The sequence below is a fragment of the Acanthochromis polyacanthus genome, chromosome 7, assembly GCF_021347895.1.
Source record: "Acanthochromis polyacanthus isolate Apoly-LR-REF ecotype Palm Island chromosome 7, KAUST_Apoly_ChrSc, whole genome shotgun sequence".
NCBI classification, from domain to species: Eukaryota; Metazoa; Chordata; class Actinopteri; family Pomacentridae; genus Acanthochromis; species Acanthochromis polyacanthus.
The window spans coordinates 32,484,671-32,506,904 of record NC_067119.1 but is presented as its reverse complement, the minus strand read 5'-3'; the positions used below and the strand labels follow the sequence as shown (position 1 = coordinate 32,506,904).

Sequence of the window (22,234 nt, the reverse complement as noted above, 5' to 3'; positions counted from 1 at the left end):
AAGTTTTATGTTGGAAAAAATGCTTCTGTGCATGAATGGAAGACAAACTTAGAAGCCATTCAGCATAATGAGCTGAAAGATCACATCCATCTCTGACTAAGCCTTATCTAATTTGGCACATATCTGCAACAAAACTTTAACTGAAATCATACTAAATTCAGGTGTTCTTGCCTCGTGCATTTTTTAAAAAATAACAAAGCAGAGAGTTTAATTTGTTTTAGTCTTGGTAATGCAAACCTTGATATTTTTACCATTACAAATGTAACATTGAATTGCGTCTGACATCAAATCGGTGTACAAATCTTAGTGTGTAAAAGGTTTTCAAGCCAATATTCAAAATCAAGTGTAATTTAAGAACTTTAAGTGTAGAACTGGGCTCGTGTGAGATCAATTTATATGGAGATAGATTGTTCCTGTTAAAATTACTTCAAATTTTTAAAAATTATTCTTCTCATTACTTTTTAACCAGAACCAGAGTTTTGCCCTTCAGAGGCACTCTTGAAATGTTGTACTTCACAACTCCTACAGGCAGTTAATCTTTCCATCTGACCTATGCAGTTCAGTCATCCTCTGGGCATATACCTGTTTTTATTTTTTTGTGAGCTACTGCCACCTCCTGTGGCTAAGCATAACTTTAAAGCTCAATCTATAAATAGCAATTCATCTGACACCTGAATTACTGTATGTCACCACAATGGGTGGTCTGCTGTGCTTTCAGAGTTTGTACATATGAGTTTGACAATCACAGATAGCCTATATGGATACTGTGTTACCAGGAACTAGTGAACAGTGTGGTCTCAAGCTGTCCCAGGTGCATTGTGCATGTTTGAGGAAGTAAATCTCGTTTATCAAGGGCAATGTCCTGCCTGTAATGCTGCGAGACTGGTTCTTCAGATTCTAAGACAAGCAGTTTCTAAAAGTAATGCAAGGATGCTTTCAAAAACAATACCAAGAACAGTATTACCTTCATAGAAAGTGAAGTAAACAACAATAATTTAGACAAATAGACAAAATGAAGTGACATAAATATTTGGCTTTAAAACAGCACCAATTCCCCTAGACACACTTGTACAGGAAGGGGATCGAGGTTGTTCCTCCTGTCTCTGAGAACTTGCCATTGTTCTGTGGATTTAGCCTGTTTTATTTGGCTCTTCATGCAATCCCAGACTGACACAAACCTATGACAATCAGATTTTTGATAGCAGTCTTGTACTGGATACAACTGTAAGCATTTCAAGTGTCTAAAACTATCTTTTGCACAGTGCTGTTATTTGTATGAAAAACAGATGAATCTGCAAAGTTACTAAAAACAGCTGCCAAACAAATACACCAAACAACATACAGTGGAATTGTGAATGTGAGTGAAAGTGGAATTGGTTTCAAGGTTGTAATTATTTGGGCCACACTCTTGTTGGATTATTTCCGTGGACATCAGTGAGGGGGGACAAAAGAGACGCCTTCTTAGCAGCCAATCAGCGCAGTCAATACAGAATGACGACAACGACCTACCAACACCAGGAAGCTGAAGTTCTTACAGGACGGATCCGTCTTTACCAAGTTGTAGTTCACGAGTTTCAGTCAAGAAACTTATCTCCGAGCGAAAGTAGTATTTTTTGTTTGTATTTTCAAACTAGCTGTTTTTGTAGATAAACTTTCTGTAAGTCAGTATAGCCCGAGGACGGACAGCACGTACAGTCGTCACACATCATTAAATAAAAATGTTAGCGTCGGGTCTGGTGGCTAACTACTGCACTGAACTCCATGATGACCAGGCACGCAAGGTGAGTACTGCTGGGAAACACTCGGTTGGGGTTGTTGTGGGGACGTGGTGTATCACGACGTGACATTTGAATGTGCTACACCCCTGCGAGGATGTAAAAAGTGGGTGAAAAGTGGGGTCAAACAGGTCGCAGACTGCTAGCATGAAGGAAGACCGTGAGGTTCAGGCGACACTTCTCACTCATCATTTGTGAACTCAGACAAGAGCCCGAAAACGTTAGATGGAAAATAACATAAAGTCTACATGGCATTACATAAGACGCCAACATTTTCACATGTATGAGAAGTAAAGTAACTGGGGCTGAATTCCATTTTGCTGCTTTGGGCTCAGAGTGGGCACATCTTACTGATATACAAAAGAACAGCTTGCAGGTTGGTGAAATGTGGGTTCTAACTGTAGATTTTACATTGATACGGTCAAAAATGTAGATTTAAAAATTATGATCCTGCCAGATGTCAAAAGAAACCAGTAACAGGTGAGGATTTGAACACATAAGCAGTAATTTAATTTGTGGTGTGAGGAGAACAAGTTGAAAGCAGGTCAAGTATCTTGTTGGGTGACAGATATTTTTATAAAATTATAAAATTATCCAACGTAAAGTTTGCTACTAGAAGCATCAATGCTTGTCGTACCAGACACCATTGCACAGGGATCAGTTGGTATTAGTCGTGTCTTTCAAGGAAGAGGTGGGAGAGCTGACAAACTTCAGTGTTAGCAAACAATAAAAGACATGTACAGCTTCAGTGTCTTCTTGAGTTGAATCTCTTACTGATCTGTAACTGTTCCTCTTGCCGGCAGCAGTAAAAGGAGGTGCTACTAATCTTGAAACTGTCTCACACGGTCCTGATTTAGCCATGCCATCCAGAAATCCACCATATCTCTGAGAAGATAATCCTCTTGTCAAAAATCAAAGTCACACAAGACCCTGCTTTGCATTACAGATGCAGCAGTGAATTCTATGGACCTACACAAAATACACTCGCGAATGAAAGCTAGCGTTATGACATGTTAAAATGTCTGGTGTGAAAACGCTCTCTTTTTTTTGATGAGTCACTTCCATAGAAAAATACCAATGTTGCATCAGTCATTTTAACATGCAACTCTAGATTTCCTCTACATTTAAGTGGGGACAGTAACAGCAACATTGTGCATCTCTTGATATTATGTTGTCCACATTCTAGGGTTCATTGTTAACACATTTCCTGGCTATGAAACTGTTAACCACAGATATTTTTTGGGGGATGAACTAATACATGACTTTATTTCTGTGTTATTAAAAATAAATAAAAATGTTATCACATACATCTGTGCTTCGGAGGTGTCTGGTTAATGGATGAGCTGGAAAACCCACCCTTCTAATTATCCAGAACACAATGGCTAGACACACATGATAAACATAAATAAAATAGATATTGCAAAAAAATTCTAAAGGTAAAAAGTATCTAGTGGAAATAGAGCCTAATTATTTATGCAATTTTCCTGTTAGGCATGTCAGTATTTTAAAAAATTTTTTTTTTTTAGTTTTATTTGGTTGTTTTCCGTGTAAATGCATAGAACGTTTGTGTAAGTGGTGCCGGACAATGAGTCTTCATGTTGGCCCTTTAACTTTTAGCAAACAAGTGAGCTGCCTGAACAGTCCACTCACTGTTTAGTTGAAATATATCATCACATCATGCAGGCAGAGGTAATATTTTGTCAGTAATTACAAAATGAACCAATGGTCAGATCAGCGCACAGAGTCTTTTTTTTTTTTTTTTTTACAGGTTTAGCCCTCACATAAATTTGGTCTTGAGATTGGCTACGAGAAAGCCAGAGCTAGCAAACCATCCTAAAACACTTCCATTAACTGCAGCAGGTCAATAACAATCATGTTGCTGTTTACTATAGTCTAGAGTCTCATAGGGTCTATTGTAGCCGGTTGTCATCTGTGTTTTGTCTTAACTTGAAAGAGCCTTTCTTTGCAAGTTGTAATATCTCCATTTACACATACTGGGATGCTTGCATCATGTCATTTGAATTGCAAGCCAATAGAGTGTTTTATTTTGCTTAATTTTTTTAAAAATAGAGAACTATTTTATGTGTACCACTTGAGCTTTTTTCTGTGATGACAAGTGATATTTATACTATAAAAAGGGCCTTTAGACACAGTTTAATTCTCTTATATTGGACTGAATATATTTGGCCTTGCCCTTTGTTTATTTACTGTGTAACATCTTATACTTTCTGATGGAAGTCTGAGGCGATTTGCTCAATCGAATCATTTGTCCTGTGTGGCGGTACAGAAATTGTTGGATCTAACCTGCTGCATTTTTTTGAGACACGGTTGAATGGAACTTATTTACTGCTTTGTCCTGCTGTTTTGTCCTGTTGTTACTCAGTGTTCCTTGCTTTTTGTTTTCTAACAATGAATGAAGGACATGTAATTTTGTGATGTTACCATTCAACCATGTAGCCTTGACTGCTGTTCATGTGTGGCTGATTCCTTGCACTCTGAAAAATAGCCTTGAGGTGAGCATTGACAATTGTTTCAGAAATACACATTCTGTTATACAAAGCAGCTCCTTCATGTGTACCATGTAAACATGCTTTTAAAATTTTCTGCTAAATTATTTGAAAATAGGAACCAAATTTTCTCATTTTACAGAACAGTATACACCCTTTAGTCCCTTTGGTAACCATGGAAATACTGAGGCTTCTTAGACTTGGGCTTTGTAAACCAGGATTTAGGGGTTCAAGTCTGCAGTTTGGCGCTATACTAAAAAGTGTGCAAAAGGTGAAGGTGGCTAAATATTGTCTGAAATGACTATATACACATTTTACGCAACAAATTGGTACAGGGCCAGTAAAGAACTGTTGTGGACAGTATACTGGAGAAGTCACAATCCCAGAAATTTTGTAGTCCATACCATTACCATTAAAATCTGATAGTTGATCAATAAATCCATGCATTTCAATGTAAACTAAAAAACTTACTGCACATATATTGTGTTACACATGATAGCCCACTAACACTATGAGCTGTGTCCAGCTGACAAGAATTATTATACTTTCTTCATGTCCTCAAATCTCCAGCACCTAGGGTGTGTACAGTAGTACATGAAAAAAGTACTGTCATGTTTACAGAATACTGGCATTTACTTGGTGCTCATACCAACTCTACAGTTTGCCTGTGCTTTGAATTTCTGGTTTTGTAATGCTGTCTGATCTCACTATTGTTGGTAGGTTTAGAAGTCTGTAATTCGGTAATTTTTAATAAAAAACTTATAATAATAATAATAATAATAATGAAAAAATACTAACTTAATTTATATAGCACTCTTAAGAACAGTGTTCACAAAGTGCTTTGACAGTTAAAACATGCAACACAGACAACAAACAAGATATAGGAGACAAGTTAGACCAGTCAATTAAAATGAATAGTAAAAATGAGAAGTTAAATGAATAATTAGCTCGATTAGCAAGCATAACAAATAAAGGACCTAGGCAGTTTAAAAATTAAAGAATAAGATTGAGGGTTAAAGTTAGAAATAAATTTAAAAAGTCAGAGAATTAAAAACTTAGAGGGACAACATCTTTTCAGAATCGGAATCGGTTTTATTACCAAGTAGATTTTTACACTTACAAGGCATTTTCTCTGGTGCTCTTGGTGCAAGTACAGATAAAATAGTAAGTAAAGAGATGTAAGAAATATGGATAAAATAGACAAGGTATGTACAGTTACTACACAGTAGTAATTAATATAGTCAACAGAGCTGATTTGTAGTGGCACGGGCAGTGTTTATCAGCCTTGCAGCAGAGGGGAAGAAGCTGTTCTTGTGGCGAGAGGTTTTAGTCCTGAGTGACCGCAGCCTCCTGCCTGAGGGAGGGGTTCAAAAAGATTGTGTCCAGGGTGAGAGGGGTCGGCCAAGGTCTTGGTTGCACGCCTTAAAGTCCTAGAGGTGTACAGATCCTGGAGAGATGGCAGGTTACATCCGATCACCTTCTCAGCAGAGCTGATGATGCGCTGCAGCCTGCTCTTGTCCCGAGCAGTGGCTGCTTTTGTTTTTATACATAACACGTATACGTACAAAAGCAAACAATGTTGAATGGAATTCAGTTACATTTGTGTTTCCCCTTTTTTCCAGCAGCATGCTATTTTGCATGTCTCTGTAAATTAGTGATGCTGGACCGGACGTATATTTACAGTGGGTACGGAAAGTATTCAGACCCCTTAAAATGTTTCACTCTCTGTGTCATTGCAGCCATTTGCCAAAATCAAAAAAGTTCATTTTATTTCTCATTAATGTACACTCAGCACCCCATCTTGACAGAAAAAACAGAAATGTAGAATTTTTTGCAAATTTATTAAAAAAGAAAAACTGAAATATCACAAGGTCAGAAGTATTCAGACCCTTTGCAGCGACATTCATATTTAACTCGCATGCTGTCCATTTCTTCTGATCTTCCTTGAGATGGTTCTGCTTCTTTATTGGAGTCCAGCTGTGTTTAATTAAACTGATTGGACTTGATTAGGAAAGGCGCACACCTGTCTATATAAGACCTTACAGCTCACAGTGCATGTTAGAGCAAATGAGAATCATGAGGTCGAAGGAACTGCCCAAGGAGCTCAGAGACAGAATTGTGGCAAGGCACAGATGGACTGGTAAATGGACTTGCTCTTATATAGCGCTTTTCTACTCATCAGAGTACTCAAAGAGCTTTTACAACAATTGCTCCCATTCACCCAGACATTAATGTGCAGGTTGCTAATCAACCTGCAACATCAGTCAGTATACATTCATACACCAGTGGAACAGTCACTGGTAGGCAATTCGGGGTTCAGAATCTTGCCCAAGGAAATTTCGGCATGCAGCACATGACTAGGCGAGAGCGAGAATCGAACCGCCGACCCTTCGATCATTGGACGACCCGCTCTACCACCTGATCCACAGCTGCCCCAGATCTGGCCAAGGTTACGGAAGAATTTCTGCAGCAGTCAAGGTTCTTAAGAGCACAGTGGCCTCCATAATCCTCAAATGGAAGAAGTTTGGGACGACCACAACTCTTCCTAGACCTGGCCATCCAGCCAAACTGAGCAATCGTGGGAGAAGAGCCTTGGTGAGAGAGGTAAAGAAGAACCCAAAGATCACTGTGGCTGAGCTCCAGACATGCAGTCGGGAGATAGGAGAAAGTTCCACAAAGTCAACTATCACTGCAGCCCTCCACCAGTCGGGGCTTTATGGCAGAGTGGCCCGACGGAAGCCTCTCCTCAGTGCAAGATGCATGAAAGCCCGCATAGAGTTTGCCAAAAAACACATGAAGGACTCCCAGACTATGAGAAATAAGATTCTCTGGTCTGATGAGACCAAGATTGAACTTTTTGGTGTTAATTCTAAGCGGTATGTGTGGAGAAAACCAGGCACTGCTCATCACCTGCCCAGTACAATCCCTACAGTGAAACATGGTGGGAGCATCATGTTGTGGGGGTGTTTTTCAGCTGCAGGGACAGGACGACTGGTTGCAATTGAAGGAAGGATGAATGTGGCCAAGTACAGAGATATCCTGGAGGAAAACCTCTTCCGGAGTGCTCAGGACCTCAGACTGGGCCGAAGGTTCACCTTTCAACAGGACAATGACCCTAAGCACACAGCTAAAATAACAAAGGAGTTGCTTCAGAACAACTCTGTGACCGTTCTTGACTGGCCCAGCCAGAGCCCTGACCTAAACCCAATTGAGCATCTCTGGAGAGACCTCAAAATGGCTGTCCACCAATGTTCACCATCCAACCTGACAGAACTGGAGAGGATCTGCAAGGAAGAATGGCAGAGGATCCCCACATCCAGGTGTGAAAAACTTGTTGCGTCATTCCCAAGAAGACTCATGGCTGTACTAGCTGAAAAGGGTGCTTCTGCTCAATACTGCGCACAGGGTCTGAATACTTATGAGCATGTGATATTTCAGTTTTTCTTTTTTAATAAATTTGCAAAAATTTCTACATTTCTGTTTTTTTATTTTTTGTCAAGATGGGGTGCTGAGTGTACATTAATGAGAAATAAAATGAACTTTTTTGATTTCGGCAAATGGCTGCAATGACACAGAGTGAAAAATTTCAAGGGGTCTGAATACTTTCCGTACCCACTGTATATATAGTCTGTATTTAATAGGATAATGCGTATCATAAAGTCTTATTTATGTCTTTAGTTAGCAAACTTGAGATCAATATATATATTTACAGCAAAGTCACAACTGCCAGAAGAGATGAAGAGCAGTAATGAGCAGAACTTTGGCCCTCACTCCAATTTAAATTCCATCTGTTCACATTCTTTCTATGTACAGTATGTACATAAATTAAGCTGTGTCCTAATTAATGTATAATTCAAGCATTTTAATGTTACAGAAATCAGTGTTTTCTGTTGGGGGGTCTGAATACTTTCTGTACCCACTATATATAATGATCACAAATAGTCTGACTCTGATGTTCCTCCATAACAACACACAGTGAGTTGCTATTATAGCCTGGGTCATGGTACAGTATTTTCTGACAGAGTAAAACTACGAGTAACATCATGACGGCTGCTAAAGACGGACAGATTAATCATGAAGATGGATTAATCCCGCGTCAATGCGTTCATTGTAGCAGCCCTAATTTTGACGGTATTAATGTTACTAGTACGTTGTCCTGCCCATTAGCATTAATGAGAGGGGCAAAATATAAAAACATACTTTTAGATGCAACTCTGTCTGTCTGACCTACCTGTCTCATTCACCTGATTTGAACGTAAATATGATCAACTTGAAGGTGAAAATCTGCACTTAAAGCACATCTTGTTTCATTTCAAATCCACTGTGGTGGTGTACAAAGCCCAAACACTGAAAATTGCATCATGTACAAATATTTATATATCTGACTGTAGGTTCTAGTTTTCAAAGCAGAGATGCCTAATTTTAATGTAAGTAGTTGGTTTTCTGAATTGAATGACTATGTATTTCTATATCTGTTTAGGTGGACACATTCCTGCACCGTTTCCAGCTGTCAGATGAGACTTTGATGGACGTGTCATTGAGATTCCGTCGAGAGATGGACAAAGGATTGTGCAGAGACACCAACCCCACAGCTGCTGTCAAGATGCTGCCCACATTTGTGCGATCCACTCCTGATGGAACAGGTAAAACCCTTTTCATTTCCTGTCAGTCCGTATGAATAAGGAGCCTCTCAAAATACTTACCATGAGAAAGGTTAATTGGGGTTTTTACTAGGGCTGGACCCGAATATCCGAATATTCGTTCGCTACGGCACTATCCGACATTAATTTTGGTATCCGAATATTGCCCCCCCCCCCCCCTTCTGAAGGCTCTCTGATCTTTGCACGTCTCATTCTACGCCTTCTTCTTCTGTGTCTAGCATACTCAACTGCCAACTGTAACAAATCTTGGTGATGTTGCAGCACAGCAACCTCCATCTCTGAACTGCTGGTACAAACTGATACAGATTTGGAAATGTGAAACTTTATATACCCCCCATACGCTGGAAATACGAATGTAATATGCATGGGATAAGTTGGCTGTACGCTCAGAACACGTTAGGCATAAGTTGAGTACGTTAGACTGTCGTTAGAACGCGAGGTTTCCTGACCCACTCAATTTCAACGTATGAGAAGCGTACTTGATGTATGGGTAACGTACCTTCAGCATACCTCTAGCGTACCTCTAGCGTGTTCAGCGTATGAGGAACGTAAAATTCATACGCTGAAAATTTTTTTGCATGTTCAAAAATTTTTTTGCCGTCGGCGTACCCCAGCGTACTAGAAACATATTCCAGCGTACCCCTAGCGTATGTCAGCGTATGCCCAAAAAGTCCATACGTTCCTCATACACTGGCTCTATATGCTAGAGTGTGACAGCGCCATTAGCAAAAATATAATAGCAATGATAATATAAAAAAATGCTTTTCTAATATTTTATGAGGAAGGAATTCTGGTTGTTTTCAATTTTTGCCGATTTGATGTTGTGTGTAAATATGTTTTTGTTCAAAGAACAAGGTGAATTTTTGGCCCTCGACCTTGGCGGAGCCAACTTCCGAGTTCTCCTGGTCAAAGTTATGGCTGATGGCGAGCGGAAGGTGGAGATGGAAAATCAGATTTATGCCATTCCTGAACACCTCATGAGAGGCAGCGGGTCTGAGGTAGGAAGCAGTTACACTTTCCATACACCACATAAGCGTGGTACACAACTAAACACGGACCATGTCGCCCGTCACCTCTCATGTGGGAAGTCATTGTTCCATTTATTTTATATATTCATATAATAATTTGCCAAAAGAATCAGAAAACACACTTTAATATGAATTTAAAATCTAATTTAATATGATATATTTGATATGATTTTTTTAAAATATTTTTTTCATTTTTATAGATTCTTTTTTATATCGATTGCAATTGTATTGTGAATTATTTTGACCACAATAGTCGTTTTAGTGAAACACACATACCTTGACAGTCCTGCTTCACACATCCTGGCAGCTCAGAATATAGAACCTATATCAGCTAAATTGAAGAAATTCCCTCAAGGCATGGGCGTTCCTGAAATATTCTTTAGATATCGTGTTCATTAAATGGGAACAGCTGTACATACAGGTTGACTGACATCCTGCCCTGGCCTTAGCTGTCATCAGCACAGAGGCATGAAAATATGATAAAAAATTGAATTTTCTATTTAGCTTAGTGGTGGGTTGTACAGCATTTGCAAACAGGCACCCTGAGGATGAGGTGTGAATGTGAAAATCAAGCCTCAAAAACTAATAATTCCCACTTGTACAATAAGCTAAACATGTCTAACAGACAGATGTGACTGACTCTAGAAGGACTTTTATCGACACAAGGCCCTGCTGAGTCCACTGCAGCTTCACATTCACAACACTTAAAGTGTGTTCTTCTTGGCCTCAACCACCAGTGTCTCCTTTCATGGCCTCAGCAAATGGTGAGGAAAATGAGAGTGCTTCAGTAAAAAGTACAGCAGTACTTCAACAGGAGTAGCTTTTAACTGTGTTGTTCATTTCAAAGAGAGAGGGAGAGCCCATTCTTTATCTACATTAGGCTGAAGAGAGGTCAGACTCCTCTGCATACCAAAGACAACCGGAATCGCGCCACTCAGCCGTGAAATCAAAACTGTAAACTGGTCATCAAAATCAAATTGTCACTCTGTATTTCCTGTAAGACGACTTAAGAATAATAATAATAAGAAGAATTAGTACTTGAAGTACTTCAAGTAATTGAAGTACGTTCATGAAAAATACAAAACAGGGTTGGTTTGGAAGTTTTAGTAATGTTGCAGTAAACAATTAAACCCATATCATTGTTTATTAGAGGCAGACAACAAACTGCCCTTATAAATTAGGCTTTGTTTTGCAATGCTTTTAGCACACTACTGAGCTGTAAAGTAAGGCATTATTTTATAGATCACTGAAACATGTTGAAGAATGTATTGTCATTCACTGCAGGATACCGTTTTCCAACTCACACCCCTGTGCATGGATTACTGCTGTGTAACCAGGTCACTTGTATTAGGTTACTCACACACACACATTGCTGTTTGCTCCTGGAGGGAAAGCTGCTACATTCTCCCACTTGTGCACAAACTCAACAAAGTGTCTTCTTATGACCAAATGACCTGCTAAGCTACAAAATGTATTATACCTAACTGTGCATATTTAATCCTTCAAGCCCATGCAGTTACAGTTTGCTTCTGTCACACAATTTTCAGCAGCATGCTCACTCACACTAACAAAACCAACCTCCTATGCATAACCACCAAAATATTCGATCTTGTCCCACCCTCGACCTCACAGAATTAAACAAGAAAAGCACTCAGAGAGCGTAATACTCTGCCAAGGCTGCTCAGTCGCTTCATGATTTCTGACGGATAAATCCCGATAAGTCCACAGTGGTTGATCTGTAGCAGTATGGCAATCAAGTGTTCGTTAGCAGGCAGCTGATGTAGTGTTCACTTGTTATAGTTGCAGTGACGCCGTGCTACTATCTCGAAGTGGCATAGAAATTTTTAACAAACCCGTGGATCCAGACTGTAAGCCACAAAACTGCCAAAATCTAATGAGGTGGTCCTTTTGTCATTTCTGACCATCTCTGAAAATTTCGTCCAAATCTGTTCGTCCGTTTTTGAGGAATGTTGCGCACAGACAGAACAACAGATTAACAGAAGGACAAACGTACGGCGATCATCACATAACTCTGCTGCGTTCCTTGGTGGAGTAAAAACACTCACATTACTCAAATTACAGTCGTACCAGAACAGGGCAAAACACACCCTCTGAACACAAACATCACCCCCTCCCCCTACCAAGATAGATACAGAACACTGAGATGCAGACAAGCACGAATCGGCAAATGTCTGATTCGATCTATCATATCTATCACGCTTAACAAAAGGCCAAGGTGATCTAGTCAGAATGAAAACAACACTTGTGCATAGAACAGTGTTTTTGTGGAATGTGTGTTTTTGTGCAGTCCTGTCGTTGTAAACTAAGCGGAATGTTGCTGTGGAAAAATAAATTCCACAAGGACAGTACAGTGTAATTCTCAGTCCAAGTGGACTAATTTTTCACTGATTTATAAATATCTGTACCTGTATTGAAGCAAAACAACATGACAAGAAGGAGAAAGAACTCAAATAGACAAAATGTGACAAAGTTGTCATGCTGGTTCTGTGGAGCGCAAGTTTTTTTCCTATAAAATTTGGTGCAAATGGTATATTTTTGACAAATTTTTAATAAGACCAGTAGACTACAGTTATTTTGATGAAATATTATTATTTTAGGCTTAGATTTCAGGAATTGTTCTGGCACAACTGCATGTCATGGATGAGTTGTTCAAGAAAGAACGGAGGAAAGCTAGAATACAGTTGATTCTTACTGTTCTACTGTTTCTGACGCATAAATTGTGTGATTTTTTTTTTTAAATTAAAAAAAAGATGACATGCATTCAAACCTGCTGGTTGATTTTGAGGTTCAGTGGGTTAAATATTATAATAAATAAACATTAAAAAATACCTGTACGTTGTGTTACGGCAGGGCAAAATTCATAAACACTCTCTATGTACACAGTACATTAGAAACGATTTAGTACAATATAATCTTTATACAATTGCAGAGAAATATTTTTGTGAAGGGATCCATCTAGAATGAGAACCAGTTTAATGGTGCAACAAAATGTTGGTCAGTGTGTTGAGCTTTTAATGTGCAGTTTCTGTCAGAAATCCTGTTGTTGAAAGCTAAAATGTGAAGGTGTAAGACTTCGCATTCCGTGTGTGTGAACTTATCTCAGAGGCATAAAAATTGAATGGATAATTCAAGGAGTTGTCACTGACCAGTTTTAGTAGTGTGGGGGTGTTTATTCTTAACCATTCTCAGAACGTTTTTCTCTGGGACTTAAAAAGCCGCACAGCTATACTATGCTAACAATGTGATGCTAAGGAGACTACAATAACAACTTTGATATGGAAGGCATCCACACACACACACACACACACACAATCAAAATTCCGTTAATTAAAACTGACCTTTTCTCTCCTGTAGTTCTTTGACCACATAGCTGACTGTCTGGCTAATTTTATGGAGAAGATGGGCATAAAGGATAAAAAGCTTCCTCTGGGCTTCACGTTCTCATTTCCCTGTCAGCAGACCAAGCTGGATGAGGTGAGTGACTCAGGTGTTGTTATTTTATCCATTTCAAGTAACAGTTGAATGCTAAGAGCGCTCCAGAGTGCGAACATAACTCAGCTAAGCATTTTCTTTTTTTCACTGGTGCGCCTGACGTTTGTGTGTGATTGTGTGCATAGGTGTGTGTGTACTGTAGTATTTTCATTTTCCACTCACCTTCTGTGTTGCATAGCAGATCGATGATGTTCTTCTCTGTAAGTTGCTGCAGTTCATTCTTCCGCTCCTCCTTTGCTGCTCTGTTTGTTGTGAACTCCTACTGGCTGCTCTTTATAACGACACTGTTGTGCCCCACTCTCGGACTCACAGTGTTACTGTATTATGTGGCTGCCCCATAATTTTGAGTAACTGCAGTCTGGTGTTTTAGTTTAACCTTATGATGTTAGTTTATAAGCTGAGTATTTTGTATATTGGTAATATTCGTCCATGTTGTAATTGTCGCTTTTTTGGGGACAGTAGTAAATTTCAAGCGCGTTCTGTAGATTATTATTTGGTCTTACTGCCTTCTAGAAACATTGTTAAATCAGTTATTAGCTAACTTGAGTGCAGTGCTCTGACTGTTTCCTGCTGTTTCACAGTAGTACCTCATAGAGGTATTGGTAGGCCAATACCTCTATGTAATTGTGAATGCTGCTAGTTTCACACCCATTTTTAACCCTGATGTAGCAGTGCATTGTGGGTGAGGAGCTGAAATGGACATCCCCTAAAGTAGTTTTTTAAAAATAATTTTTGGGGCTTTTGTTAGCTTTTTTTTTTCGATGGGTACAGTTGAGAGGTAGATAGGAAAGTAGGGAGAAGAATGAGGGGAAGACATGCAGTAAAAGGCCGTGAGCTGGACTGGAACAGGCATGCACTGGGGACTGTAGACCCTGTTTATGGGTCGCCTGCTCTACCAGTTGAGCTGTCTGGGTGCCCCATGGTGTTTTGTTTTTTTTAAATCATCTGTTATTGTCACAATTACAGAGACCTGGCATGGCATCCTCTTTACAACGACACAATCCAGAAACCCATCAGTTAATCTTACTATTGCAGGGAAAGATTTTGGGTGCACTTAAATGAATATGTTTGACAAACAATATAAATTAAGTTATATAATCTTTTACTTTTAGTATATTGCACTTAATAAATATTACCCTACACTGTGTGTCCCATCTGCACAGTGGGGTAGTGGTTAGCACTTTTGCTTTGCAGAAAGAAAATCCCCGGTTCAAATCCCGGCCTGGGATCTTTCTACATAGAGTTTGCATGTTCTCCCTGTGCATGCGTGGGTTTTCTCCGGGCACTCCGGCTTCCTCCCACAGTCCAAAAATATGCTGAGGTTAATTGGTAACTCTAAATTGCCCGTAGGTGTGAATGTGAGTGTGCTTGTTTGTCTGTATATGTAGCCCTGCGACAGACTGGCGACCTGTCCAGGGTGTCCCCTGCCTTCGCCCGAGTCAGCTGAGTAGGCTTCAGCACCCCCCGCGACCCTAGTGAGGATAAAGCGGTGTATAGAGAATGGATGGATGGATGTGTGTCCCATTGCGGTGTCCTTGGTTGGGAATAACCTTTCAAAGTACTGGGGCCAGAAATGCTCAAGTTGCACTCATTGCTGCCAGTCATCCTCTGAAATCACTTGCAGCAGACAGTAACCATTTCACCACATGCTGCCACTCCTAAGTTTTTATCCCCCGCCTCCACGAAGTGGAAAAGGGGTATATAGGTTTGGCCTCCGTCCATCCGTCCGTCCATGTGTCCGTCTGTCCGTCCATGCGTCCGTCTGTCCGTCCGACATGAAGGGGACAGCTTTTCTCGGAAACTGTTACAGCTAGGATTACGAAATTTAATGTGTAGCTTCACACCATGGACACCTTGATCAAGTTCGAAAATGAGGCCTGTGTGATAATATTTAACAGAGTTATGGCCCTTTATCACTATTTTGGATATAGACTCATAGACATCACATGTGGCGGGGGATATTGATGACCATGTCGTCTTGTTTTATCTTACATTATCTCTAACCCTCTTTGCTGTGCAAGAAATGTATAGTGCAGTCTGTAAATATTTGAATAGCTAGACATTTTTAGTATTCAAAGTCTGTGCTTTAACAGGTTAAAATTGCTTTTGAACCCTTGCAATGTGGACACTGTGTGTTTAAAGGGCTGTGTCTCACATAGTTATTTCTATGTTGATGTATGCCATCTCATATTAAGTCGGGGACTAATTACTTAAATAACAGTCATTGTTTTACTTCTGATTTATTCTACTAACCAAAAACAAAAATGTGTAACTGGCCAAATCCAGGCAGTCTAGTACTTCCATATTCTTTCATCTGTCCTTTGTAGAAGTGCTCTGGATTGTTTAAACTCCCTCCAGAATTGGACCTTCTCTATTGGAGACTGTGGAGCTTCCAGTTTGAAGTTAACATAGTCAGAAGATTCAGAGGTTTTGCCGTTAATATATAATGTAAGAATAGTACTGTAAAATGAGCAGCTTTCCAGATTTTACCGTTTACATGGATTCTGCTTTTCACAAACACACAGTCATGTCACCCTGCAGGTTTAAACTGTTTTAATGTTTCACTGCCATTTGTGTCATTTTGGGAAAAAAGAATTTTGATTTGAGACATCTGAATTTAAGGTCAATGGTATCCCACTCAAGGAATGTTGGAACCAGGGGTGGGTTGCAGTGCCTCATTTTGAACATCCAGCAAAATATTAAGTAATCTATTATCTACCTAGATTGAGTCACTGAATCATATTATTGTTGAAGATTTGTAACTATTCTCAACAGTGTGTCTTCCAGTATTTTTATGACTCTGTGTCGAATCCTGACTCTGTGGTCTGTGTGTTTTCTTTTTTTGCAGAGTGTTTTGCTGTCTTGGACTAAAGGCTTCAGGTCAAGTGGAGTAGAGGGAAAAGATGTGGTCAGCCTCCTGAGGAAATCTATAAAGAAACGAGGGGTAAATAAACAAATATTAGTTTCATGGTACATTATGTACCATTGCAAATATTTCCAAATGTGCAAATTTATGATCACATCATAAAGGCAATGCAAATTAATGTAGCAAAGCAAACAAAACACAAATTAACTATGCTATCTATCTCTGTAGGCCAAAATTCTGAATACATTATCGTAGCAGAAAAACACTTAGTTTTGGCCACAGAGGACAAACTCAGTTTGGAGATTTGCTTCTCTCAGCCTATCTAGTTTCTGCCTGAGAAAGCTTTTTAAACTGAGCTCAAAACACTGCTGACATGCAGAGTAAACCACCAGTCACCTGTCATGAACGTGATTGGTTGTGTTTCATTGGAGAATGGCTGAAATCCCACACACCAAGGAGAAACATGCACATCATGTTATTGATCACTTTCTACTCTGCCAGTGGTATTAATAAGCTGCCTGTTGTTTTGGACATAGTAAAAGCAAAAGAAGGGGATAGAAACAGACCGGCAGCCTGACTTGTTCTAGATCTAGGAGCCTGAGGGGTGTGGTCACAGAAGATGTCTGCCACCCTTTTCTCTGGGAGTGTGCTGTCAGCAACGTACAAATCGATTCAAACATGTATCTGTGCTAGCTGAAAATGTTTAAAATTGAATATTGCTTGTGTATTGGGGGTTCATGAACATGCCTAATATATTAAACCATTTTTTGTGTATTTTGTACACAGCAGTCACAGTGTGGCTGTTGGTAACTACTTTATAGCTAAAGTATGTAGACTGAGTGCCCATAAATGGTGGTTTAATACAAATAGCACATGATGAACATTTTCTTCACTTTCTCTCTGAACATGCCTTATTATTTATGTTGGTCTGGTAAATCTAGATCATTTTTAATAATGTAAACTCTCAGTCATAATATGTAATTAATCTTAACCAAAATATTGATTTCCATCAGGTAAATTTGTATTTCATGTAATATTGTATTGTCTTAAGTGTGATATTTACATTACTTAGGTAGCTTTACATGATAAATAATACCGTGGGGTCTTAGCTCAAATATTTAAACTTGTTAGGAAATTTCAGAAGAGCAGATTTTTCTGCCAGAAAAGGATTTTGGCTCAACAACTGTTAGTTTAAATGTTTTTCACAAATAATGGTGGCTTAAGTATGCTGCAGAAAAGGCAGCAATGGTTATTCCAGCAACAGATTTGGGAGAAAATCCACAATGGCCCAACAAATGTAGCAGAACCCCATGTCAGACTCAGGAAACATCAGTTTAAGAAATCTGTTTGTAGTCCTTACAAAACAAAATGTTTTCACTTTAGTTAGGAACAATATAAGGTAAGATTCAAAACTATATTTTTTTCATCTGAAATAAATCTTTTACATCAAGAACAAGGCCAGAATTTTATAATTTATACTTTTTAGGTTTTATTTTTTTACATACTTTAATGAAAATACGAGTGAATTCAGTAAAGCCAGGTCTTGTTTTAATGTGTTGCATCGTGTCTCATCGCAGGACTTTGACATTGACATTATGGCAGTGATCAATGACACAGTGGGAACCATGATGACTTGTGGCTATGATGATCATCTCTGTGAAATAGGTCTCATTGTAGGTAAGTCAAATTTAACCAAATATAAATCAAATGATTGTGAGGGTAGGCAGGTGTACGCTCACATGACAGTAAAAGTACTTTGTAGACTGCCTGTCATTTTCCCAGCATATATGTGTACTTTTGTTGGGTCAAAAATATCATTGTTGAAGCTGTGAATGCCACGGCAGATGGTACCTTTTCTCAACACAGGTATTCAGCTTTTTTTTCATTTATGTGCAGCTAAAACACTGTTTGTTGGTTGACATAATCCCTAATGTGGGAACAGGTACAACTGCTTCAGAAATAATAAATATAAATAAAAAATAATAAAAAGTAGCCTGAATATTTATTCAGGCCACCTTGTAGATTTAATGTTGAATAGATTCTTTTGGTATTCATGATGAGAATGTAAAAACAAGTTTATAAAAATCTTTTTAATTAAGTAAAAAAATCCAGTTTTCAATCCTCTACCAAAATTGCTTTTGTTGTGGTCCTAAACATGTAGTCCTGTTTGTTCTGTTTGCTATGATTATTTCCCTATGGCAAACTGAATGGACTGGACATAGTCTAGAAAGGGACATGCGTACAAACGTTCCACAATCTCCACTGCATGTTAGGACAAAAACACTGAAATTCAAACACCAAGAACTGCGAGTAAGACATTTCACTTTTGTTTTAATTGTAAATTAATTTGTAAAAACGTCTTAGCACATGTTTTCACTTTGAAATTTCTAGTTACTGAGTGTAGACTGACTGGAAAATGCTTATTTAATTCATTTCAAATGAAAGCTACAGAGTTTTCTCTTTCTCTGGTGCGACTGCGTGAATGTGACGTACTAACAGCCCACTTGTCAACAGTGACAGTTAGTTGTCGTGGGACACCCATCCAGAAATACGTTTTGTTGGAGAAGGAGTTAACGTCTGCTTACACATTTTATGTTGCATCACACTGCACTAAAATGCCACACAGAAATCTTTTGTATAATGTGTAAAAACTAGTAATGTGCTAGTGTGGTTATAGTTTGAACTGGGGCTAATGTCAGTGTTTTTGCTGTTCTAGGCTACCTCATATATTTATAATGGATCATATCAGGGTTCATTATGTGTCATCTTGTACTCAGAAACTTGCCTGATTGTGATGTTGTACGAAGTACTTGAGTGCTGGTCATGCCACTAAGTAACATGTTACCATGAGATTAGCAAGAATTGGATGATTGAAATTTAAATTTTCATTGTGTTGAAGCAGGTTAAAACTTGTCGTTGGATGAAGTGAGCGTTGATTGGACATGGTGACCTGGGTCCTGGGGACAAGAAGTAATTTTCCTGCTATTGTTTCTTCCTTTAAGGAACGGGGACCAACGCCTGCTACATGGAGCAGATGAGGAACCTGGAGGTGCTGGATGGTGATGAGGGGCGGATGTGTGTTAATACGGAGTGGGGTGCATTTGGAGACGATGGTGCCTTGGAGGACCTACGCAACGACATCGACCGGGAAATTGATGCAGGCTCACTAAATCCTGGCAAGCAGCTGTGAGTGTCTTTAAGCATATCTGACCTGGTATTACATAAAACATTTTCCAGCAGTGATTTCTTTAACATGACTGCAGACAGGCTTGAAAGAGTTTTGACTTTATTTCGGTATATTACACGTATTTCATTAAAAGCCTCCCTTTGTCAGACCTGCTTCTGATTTAATGGGCTCTTCTGTTATTGCATAATGCATACCTTTGGTGCTGATTATTTTAGTGTAATGTACATTGCCACAAAATTCTTTTCATCAGAGACAGCATTTTCCTGTCATACAACTATTTCTCTTTACATCAGACATTGTGTTCTTATATTGGATAGTAAATAATAGCTGCTAAACTCTGTGTTGTTCTGTAGAAAAGTGGACATGGAGTGCCCAGTTGTGTTTGTATTATTCATCAAAGAGTCAGTCTGGTGTGTTTATTTTCCTTTTTCAAGATTTAAGAATTAAGGAACAATTCACCACAGTCAGTTAAATTTGTTGAAGGTTTGTCGTCGTTCTTGCTGATTTCTTATCCTCCACAGTTCTTCATAATGTGTTTATTTTTCCTGCAAACAGTTTGTGTGCTTATCTCTGTTCTTTTTGTGCTTGTAGACTTTGTAGATTATATTTGTATCAAAGTGTGAGTTAACTAAAGTAAGTGACAGTAAGAGTAGTATCTTTAATATGTATCTCTAGCATTGTATTTTGAATTGCTTTGTGAGGCCCCAGTTTATTTACATGTACACACTGAGCTGAAAAAATAGAAACATATGTGAGGTAATTCTAAGTGTCAACTCTTTACCTACTGTCTTGCCTTTGCTGTAGGACTTTGGTGGTCAAAAAGAGTGTGTTTGTATGTGCATCCACAGAGGAACTGTATTTAGCCTCATCCTTTGAGTTCAGTGGGAGTTTTCAGGGACCTTGATATCAGTGGGCTTTAAAACTACGTTCACGTGCTCCTCTGAGGTTGCAGTTTGCACAAACTTCTTTGTTTGTTGCTAGCACACATCTCTTAACAATAAAAAAATCTCTGAGAAGAAGACAAAACAAGGATGTGAAAATCCCTTTTCCAGTTGAATTTAAACCAATCTGATACCGCTCCCTTAGGACAGGTTTACTGTTTTGAAGTGTTGTCAGGTAGTTGTAGAACCTAATGACATATACTAAGGGAAATATAAACTGCTGCACTCCAGTAAATAGTGTAGAGTGCTGTAATGCAGTTGCTCAGCATCAATTACGAACTGAACAATTTTACTGACATGCATTGCTAGTTTCTTCTGTCAATACTTGGACTTCACATGAGAATTTGTTTTTGTTAGCTTTATGATAAGTGACTGAGTGCATAAGAGAGATATCAGGGTATGTTTGGGGCTGGATGTTGTAGTTCCGTTGTTGACCACTGTCAGTTGGTACAAACAGATGGGGAGAACAGGTACACCCACACCAAATAGCTTGAATAAATATTATTATATAAACTGTTACAGGTTGAGTCAGTGTATAATTCTATTCATTTTGTGCCTTTTCAAAGCCATAAATTAAGTTCTAGTGTGTTCAATTGCCTACTTGTGTTGTCCTTATGAGTGCATTAAGATACACTTGCAAATTGTGTTTAATTTTGGCTGGTGATGTTATTTGTTCCTGTTTTTTTTTTTTTTGCATGTTGACATGTAGGTTTGAAAAAATGATCAGTGGGATGTACATGGGGGAACTGGTACGTCTCATCCTGATTAAAATGGCCAAAGAGCAGCTGCTGTTCCAGGGAAAGACTACACCAGAGCTCCTCACCACTGGTCACTTCAACACCAGCTACATCTACAACATTGACACTGACAAGTGAGTCTCTGCCTCTCTCTATCTCTCTTTCTTTCTCTCTCTCTCCCCCAATATCATCAGTGTATATTTTCAAGTCAAGCTGGCTATCACTGACTAACCTAAATATTCAAAAACGTGCTCTCCTACAATTGTCTGCCCATTTACTGAACATTGGAACACAGTTTACACAGTACAAATACTGTTGTGTGTGCATTTAGACTTAGTATAACAAAAACTAGAAAAAAAAAGTCAGTAATTGTTGCCTAGAGCAGAGTGCAAGTGTATATATTTTTTGTAATTGGAAAAAAAAGACAGAAGAGAGAAGGAAGACTGGAGAAATAAAGAAAAATAGACATTTTTAATACACAGACACACAGTCTTAGCAGCAAAATTAAATCCACCTGTCTTAACATTTTGTGGGTCCCCTTCGTGCCGCTAAGCCACCCTGAGGCATGCACACACGACCTATGAGGGGTATCCCCTAAGTTTTTGTCTCTGGTATGTTACTAGTAGATGCTTTGGGTCCTGTGAGTTGAGATTTGGGGCCTCCATGGATCAGACTTGCTTCAGGACATCTAGTGAATGTTAGACTGCACTAGGGGAGTTTGTAGGCCTGGCCAACACCATGGACCTGTTGTCATGGTCCTTGATACGTTCTTGAGAAGTTTTTGCATTGCCATACTGGGGGAGGTCAGTGCGTTTAGGGAGGTCCATTGCAGTTAGGCAGGTGAATGTTTGCTCTGCAGTAATGTATAGGTAGGTGGTCAAAGTAACATCCACACAAAAGCTGGGACTGATCATTTTACAGAAAAATGCTGCATTGTGGCAAGATGATCAATGCTATTCACTTCACCTGCTGCTGGTTTGAATGTTGTGGCTGATCATATCACTGTATTCAGCTGCTGG

General features: G+C 39.1%; 1 protein-coding gene across 1 annotated transcript in view; it reads left to right on the top strand.

Moving 5' to 3' along the window:
* Positions 1–1,487: 1,487 nt before the first annotated feature.
* The window catches only part of hk2 (hexokinase 2), a 41,588-nt gene continuing 20,841 nt past the window's right edge, over positions 1,488–22,234 (top strand). Inside the window, exons 1-8 of the mRNA XM_022218950.2 lie at positions 1,488–1,781; positions 8,763–8,925; positions 9,793–9,941; positions 13,347–13,466; positions 16,333–16,428; positions 17,928–18,027; positions 19,353–19,536; positions 21,188–21,349. Of these exons, the coding sequence (XP_022074642.1) occupies positions 1,719–1,781; positions 8,763–8,925; positions 9,793–9,941; positions 13,347–13,466; positions 16,333–16,428; positions 17,928–18,027; positions 19,353–19,536; positions 21,188–21,349 (1,037 nt within the window). The 5' untranslated portion in view covers positions 1,488–1,718. The remainder of the gene's footprint in view (positions 1,782–8,762; positions 8,926–9,792; positions 9,942–13,346; positions 13,467–16,332; positions 16,429–17,927; positions 18,028–19,352; positions 19,537–21,187; positions 21,350–22,234) is intronic.